Source organism: Trachymyrmex cornetzi, unplaced genomic scaffold (genome assembly GCF_001594075.2).
Source record: "Trachymyrmex cornetzi isolate Tcor2-1 unplaced genomic scaffold, Tcor1.1 scaffold77, whole genome shotgun sequence".
NCBI lineage: Eukaryota > Metazoa > Arthropoda > Insecta > Hymenoptera > Formicidae > Trachymyrmex > Trachymyrmex cornetzi.
In genome coordinates, this window is record NW_017300102.1 from 185901 (window position 1) to 193860 (window position 7960).

Genomic DNA, 7960 nt, shown 5'->3' on the forward strand with positions numbered 1-7960 from the left:
TATTGCGGCCGTTTGTCTTTCAATGCTCGGCTCAAACGCATCAATTGCGTTCGATACCGATCGCCTGTGATTGTTTCAGTTGGTTTTAACAGCTCATAACACACTACGCCGAGCTGGTCCCACCAAATACAGAGCATGACCTTGGAGACGTAAATATTCGGTTTGGTCGTCGACGTGGAAGCATGGCCGGGAACTCCCCATGATTTTCTGCGCTTGGGGTTATCGTAATGAACCCATTTTGCGTCCCCAGTCACAATGCGATACAGAAATCCCTTCCGTCTTTGCCTTTCAAGCAGCTGTTCACAAGCAAACAAACGCCGTTCAACATCTCTCGGCTTCTCGTACGGCACCCAATTTCCTTGCTTCTGAATCATTCCCATGGCTTTGAGGCGTTTTGAAATGGCTTATTGAGTCACTCCCAATGATCGTGCCAATTCTTCTTGATTTTGACACGAGTTTTGGTCAAGTAATGCCTCCAATTCTGCAACTTCGAAAACCTTCTTTCTTCCACCACTATGCCGGTCTTCAACGTCAAAATCACCGTCTTAAAGCGTTGAAACCACTCACGGCACGTTCTTTCACTAATAGCGGCCTCACCATAAGTATTTGAGAGCATTCGATGAGCCTCAGCCGCAGATTTCTTAATATTGAAGCAGAAAATTAAAACCTCCCGCAAATGACGAGAATTTGGTTCGTAAACTGACATTTTCAATCGAGAATAACTTTATGATGCAGACACAAATCGACTAATGTTTCTATGGGGTTATGTTGACAGATGCCCAAGTTTATTATATGACGTCTATGATCTACATATTTATTTCGACCACCACTTACCGCTAAAGCCAACTATAGGAAAACGGCGGAAGCAAAGTTGTACACCTAATATTTATTACTTTATATACATATTTATCATTCTTATTCCTTAATAAAACTTTATAAACGCAATAATTTTATAAATTATTGTGTCATTTTATGGCTTATTTATATGCATTATTTGTAAATTTTTTATGAGCCGTACATACCCTTCCTCCCCCTATGGATAGCCGTATATCCCACCTCTGTAGAATATACGGCAAAAATGCAAGTTTCAAAAAGGCCTTTTATTAGTATGAAAAATAAATGTTTCGGATTTTTAATATTTTTGTCATAGCAGTAGACAGTATAAAGATTTTACTGATACAGTTCGTTTACTTTACATAGTAAATAATACTTAATAAATTAAGTTTTTGATAGGTGCGGCGTATATACCGGAGTCACTCTATGCTCTGACAAAAATTTTTTGGCCGATATTAATTGATACTGACCTTTTTGACTGATACTTTTAGCTGATATCGTATAGTCAAAACATCTTTCAATGTCATTGTAATATGCATACGATTCGTTGAGAGTACAGCAGATTTTTTCTAATTGTTAGTTTAATTAAGATACGTTGTATCGAGTATATGTTGACAAATGATTTCTGACAAGTTTCGGTAGGAGCACGCATGTGTACTGCGGACACGCGCATTTATCGGGTCTCGGACATACATTGAGAAGTATACACACGACTTCTGTATGGAATATTCATGTTCTCGAGAGTTGACTTGTTTATCATGATCGGAAGCTGAAACGTTGGGTTGTTCGCCAAGAGTAGCAAAGGGTGGGAGATGGCAGTTCGTTAGGCAATAATATATATCAAGTTGATCACGATAGCGAATATTAAATTTATTTGGCTAAGTTAAATAGAACACAAACTGTTAAAGAAAACAAATTTTTCAATTTCCCATATCTTTTTAATTAAATTATTTGGCTATGAAAAGTTATTGGCATTAAATATTTAATTTGTCATTTAAAACAGAATGAGAATGCAATGGATGAAACAAAAATAAATAAAATCTTAAAGTGGCTACTTAATTTGTTTTGCCACGACAAAAACAAATTAGATTGTTCACCAAATCGTAAATAAAAAATACTCCGATTTGGATAAATTTTGGTTTGCTAATTGTAAATTGATAGATACAACATGTGAATTGATAAGGGAAATTTTATCAGTTTTATCGATTTCCTAAAGATGTAAATCAAAGAATAGTCTTAGATTTGGAATATTCTTTGTTACAAAATGATAATTCGACTTATTTTATTCAGTGCACTACATTTCACATAAAAAAAAAAAGAAATTAGATGGAATATCTGTATATTTCCTCCAATTGAGAAAAAATAAACGATAAGCAGTAGCGATAGCGTTAGTGTTACGGAGAACGCATATATGTATATTGATACGACGAGCGCGTCAACGCATATTCATCTGTACAGACGATTTAATTGCCATCTCCAGATAAAACAATCCAATATCTTTGAAGAAGAAATGCTGTCTTAAAGCAACTAACGGTCAATTTCTGCGAATTATTAAGATTGCTTTGAAACAACTGTCATTTTTTTCGGCTACTGTCTCTTCCCTGATGAAAATCAGAACGTAAGTCGAACTGCGCTTTGGCTTAGCGCCGAGATACTACCAATATCTCCAGATGTAATAGGAGAATAACAAAAGCGTAAACAAAACTTCTAGGAAGCGAAAATTTAAACATCAAAATATAAAAGAAGCGTAAATGCTTCTTTTATATTTCATTGTTCCAATTTTCGCCTTTTAGAAGTTTCATTCACGCTTCTGTTACTCTTCCATTATATCCGATTTATGCTTCGATTTTTATTTTCATCAGGGTTGAACGTGTTGAGAAGATTTCTAGTCGCCAAAACAACCTGCATATCTTTCACAGCATAAACTTTTGTTGCCGTTAGTTTCGTACACGATAATATTCGCGCGAACACGTAGGTGGTTGAGTAGAAACATGTTAGGTGTGAGCCATGACAGGCAAAGACGCACCCTTTTTTTAAGAAATTCGATGGCTTACGGTGAACCATATCGTTACTTTCTGATAGCGTAGGTCGAGCCGTCAAGACGATGATAAACCGAGTTAAAATCTCGTGTAAATCTCTATCACACGCGTGTATGTGTAACACGCACGCACACCCGCGCTCCGTGCGATCGTGCTGGTGCTCCGCGCGCGCGTAGGAAAGCGAGAGAGTTTCGAAGACGGTCTTCAGTTTCGGTTAAGCGTTCATCGAAGAGAGAATACATCTCACACTCCGTCTCGGTCTCCACCTACGCCGTTCCCTCGTCGAGTCACGCCGAGGTTTCGGTTTCCGGCTTAAGTCTTCAGCATCCACCCACACCGTTATCGTTCCTACGGGGAGTGCGTGCTTAAAGGACTTCCGTTCTCCAACAATATGACTTGTCACTTCGGGACCGATCTCGGTCAGGATTACGAAAAAAACCGGTGGTGGAAATTCGAGGAACTTGAGAACGGTGCACAAATCTAGATCGAGAATAAAGAAGAGAAAAAAATGTGGAGCTTATTCGATGTCCTACTATGTGTCACGTGATAATGCGTATGATGTAAGGCGAAAAAGAAAAAGAAAGATAGAGAGAGAGAGAGAGAGAGAGAGAGAGAGAGAGAGAGAGAGAGAGAGAGAGAGATGCTATGATCATCGTTGCGACAACCGTTTATGGCAATTTCTTGGATTTTTTTATAAAACCTCTTTTCATATTAATGTCCATTGTGGCGTCTATAGGAACGGTAATACCTCTCTTGCAAAAGTGCCGATACGATTAGCGTATCAATGGTAATTGCTGCTTCGTAACAAAGGAAAAAGAGTGCAAAGTGCGGGAAAGGAGTGCGAAGAATTATTTTTTTCAACCAGAGAGGTTGATTTGGTCCATTCGTTGTTTATTTGCACGGACGCGCGATATACAAACGAAAAATGCCGAGAAAAAGAGGTCTTTCTACTCCCGAAGCGCGAACAGGTAAGACACATTTCAAATTTTGCACATGCTTCAATCTCTATTGTTTTTATCGCATTAAATTTGAATATATTCTCTTTTTTAACCCAATACCGTTTCTTTTTTCGCAATAAAAATATCAAAATTAAAATTTGTTAATTTTAGAAACAAAAATTGTATATACGTATATGTGGAATATATATAAAAATTATATATTATTTTTAGAGAAAAATATATTTCTTATAAATAATTTCTATTGTTACATTTTTTTGTGCGATTAAATGCTTATGGCGGTCTGAAAGTTTGTTTTGACATACGTGTTTGCTTGTACCGAAGAAATCCTGAAAGCTTCTTTTGAGAAATCTTAATACACACGGTAGCTTGTTCCTCGTCTTATTGGGTTAATAGATTCGTGGAATAAACTAGAGTCATCTAATATGTATCAAATTCAATTAGGCCTGTTACATAAAGTATCAAGAAGCTCCTAATAATCAGTGAAAACGATATAATTACTCCATAAATTCTACACGATGTTAGTTATAAGAAATCGTTAACCGATAAGGATTAGAAATGTTTTACAAAACAATGCTACTTCACATAAATTTCAGTTGAAATATTTCTATATGTCGCATTTCTATTTTAAATTTGTCTTTCACAGTATATTATTAATATCTAAATGTTTTAGTTAAAATTTATATCAAATAGGAAATAGAATGACTACATTCCAGGAATAAATGAAGCGATTTATAGTGGTGAATCGGTAATCATATCTGCGACCTAGAAATATTTATATATATTTCTGCTCAGTGTATTTTATGAAAAATTTAGAGAATTTGAAATTAAATAACGAAGTAATATACGTTTTCATTTAAATTTATTATTTGCTATGAGCCTAAATGTCAATATTTTAAAACTGTAAAGCAATTAGTAATATAGTATAATTAAAAATTTGTTTGCCATAAATCGTCTACGCCATAAACTTAACAAAACAATCTTATCTTCGCCAGTGCTAATTTAAATATATTGTATTTTTAGCATATTGCTACATACCAATGAGAAATAGTCATGGAATTGACATCGAATCGATGTCAATTTGACGTCGAAAGCATTGAATCAACGTCGATTCGACATCGATTTCATTGTCATTTCCCACTGGGATTTTACTTAATACATGTAAATATAAATTTATCATTAAAAGAAGGAAATATATAAAGAAATTGGTGTTAAAAACATTTATCTTGAATTTATGTACTAAACTTATCTACATTTCCATCAACAAATGTTCTTCTGGAAAGAAATTAGAAGCTCAACTAGTTTTTTATCCTATTCTGTTATCTTTAATATCGCGGATACTTTTGACCTTTCGATAAGTCAGTTTCGAGATAGTAACCATATTTGTCGTATATTCATAATGTTAAAGATAATGTCGTACTATTTAGAATTACATATGTAATGTCAAAGATAATAAAAAATAAATGTTCTGTATATAAATTTGGTATTAAATTATCACAATGCATGCATACACAGAGCAATGACCGGTAGTGTGTATAAAATACTAAATAGATAGCAAAACTTCAGTTTTTATTTAATTTAAAGTCTAGTTTACTTTTCATCAAAATTTTAACTTAATTATTAAATAAACTTAATTATATTAAGATAAGATTACAAGTAAATGTTAAGAGAACAAGTAAAAAATGAGAGATTTTCGATCTCTCTCGACATTTTTCTATACAAACTCGCAGAGTTAAATACAGAATTTATCGTTTATACACTGATTGCAAATCTCATTTTGTATATATTTATGTGTATCTATACATATATTGTTTTACGAACACCCTATGATATTCACCGATCTCTTTCGATCCTTTCATGAATTGCACGTCTAGGCAGAATGAAGCGTCCGCTCACATATAATGCCTCTATTGTAGTCTGTGCGTCTAAAGCTTGGATTTGCAAATAAACATGTCTCACCACATGTGGGTGTATTGAAGTTTCCAAATTTATCATTAATCATAACAGTTAAAAGACAATATGTAGTTTCAATTAGGATCGAATGTCATTACCATCTGTTGCTATTTCTATTGAGACAAAAGCACCCTTTAGTTTGGCTACTAACTGCAGCAAAGTACTGTAACATAGTCAAGAATTTACATTAAACAGAATTTCAGGCATCGACAGTTCTATAAACGAATTATAAAATAAATATTATGTAATAATCATCTTTTTTGCACATTAAATCGCTGAAATGCAACTAAAAATGCAGCTTATCGCATTCATATAAATTTATATAAATCTTTTTTTCTTACAAATTTTAACTCATCTATCAAGATGCTGATGAATTACATAAAAAGCAACTAATAGTAACATTTTTAATTTTTTAAGAATAACTAAATTTCGTACTCGTCGAGAGAAAGAGTCATTAAGATTAGTAATTAGTAAATAAACAATTTAATCGAGCCCAGTACTTAAAAATTAACAAGTTATGCGGATGATTTTGCATTATATCATAATTACTGGATGTAAAGCGTAAACTAAAATAATCCTCCGCGAGCTTTACTACGCGATACTCGTGCTATCGAGGGTCAGCTGGCGGAGCCAATAGTGGTTTCTATGTCGTGTATATGGCAAAGAGCAGAGGTCAGTAATAATATGGCGTAAATGCGAAAATCACGATGTCTGCGGAGGTTTAATTGATTGTAGTGGGTGGTATTGAAACCAGCATTAATCCTCGATAAATTGCAAATGGGTCCGCAGGATCCTCTGAAAAGTAACGGCCCTTCTCTCGAGATGAGCAGACGAGATGGTCGATCGTCAAACGCGGTCGCATCGTTTTCGCGAGATGAAGGAGAAATCGTCTCTCCCTCCTTGTATTTCTGTCACAAAACTGGCGACGAACTTCACGTTAACTCGTTGAATTCCACGTTATATTTTATAGCGGGTAACGTCGCCGGCGTCAAATACAGTGATCGATCTCCCCGAGAAACTGCCGATCTCATATAAATGCGGTAAATCTCGTAATGAAGATACTTCAACGCGGGCATGGAATACGGGGCGATAATAGGTACACATAGCGAGACTCGTTGTCGGAGAGCGCTGACCGCAGAGATAACGCTTTGACCCGTTACAAGCTCCAAGAGTACCAAATGAATGCCTTCACTGTCTCTATCTTCCTGTGGCCAATCCAAATATGCAGCCCTTTTTCTCTTCCCTGGTTGCCCTTTACAAGCCGTTTGCAACGATACTACGAATCTGCGACGGCGATCTCTTTGCTTCCCGGCACAACCGACGCCGACGCGGTGATGGCAAAGTTCCATCCATTACTAAACTCATACCATGCTACGTAGGAATCTTGTAAATTTACATTTCATTTTAAATTCTTCATCTTTTTTTATCTGAATGTAAGCCATTTAAAAGCTGGAAGACCACGCGAAATGGAAGATTTCGATAAATTGAGTTATTATATTCAGAAACGAATTGAAATTATACGCTCGTTTTTTTACACAAAACGATTATATGAAATACTAGATTTTATTAATACCTTATTACATATTTCTTTGATGACATTTTTTTATTAACACATGATTCACACATCAACACAAAAATTTTCAACGAATATCACCCTAGATTACAGTTCACTATATTGACGGAAGATGATCGACTTAATTTTTAAGAATAATATTTAATACATGATTAACCCTTACCGTACCATCTACAATTTGGTGCCTTATCCATACCATCGAGGGTTACTTCAAATCTCTTCGTTTTTTCGCCTCTTCAAAATAATTTAAAAAATCTCTAAAAATTCACTAACATACTTTCAACTTTCTAGAATAAATATTGACTCTTTATTTTGGAAAATAATAAAATGTAGTATAATTTATAATTACCGAAAGACTCAAAGAAACTTGCACGAACAAAAATCGCTCGGTCACTAGTTACCCATATTAATATAGTAAGGGTTAATATTATAAGACCATTTTTTCCTTTAAATATTTAAATTATTATCTTGCCATTCAATGTGTCAGAATTTACAGTATGATAATAAAGTAGGGTAGACCGGGGAGTAAAGGGCCACTTTTGACATTTTTTGCTATAAAATAAAGAATATTTAACTCACACAGATCGTGTTGATATTTTTCGAAA

The 7960-nt window shown here is 34.7% G+C and overlaps 1 protein-coding gene across 1 annotated transcript in view; it reads left to right on the forward strand.

Annotated features, from left to right (window-relative positions):
• The first annotated feature begins 3096 nt into the window (after positions 1–3096).
• The window catches only part of LOC108768226 (tyrosine-protein kinase transmembrane receptor Ror), a 19574-nt gene continuing 14710 nt past the window's right edge, over positions 3097–7960 (forward strand). Inside the window, exon 1 of the mRNA XM_018518586.1 lies at positions 3097–3841. Within this exon, the coding sequence (XP_018374088.1) occupies positions 3799–3841 (43 nt within the window). The 5' untranslated portion in view covers positions 3097–3798. The remainder of the gene's footprint in view (positions 3842–7960) is intronic.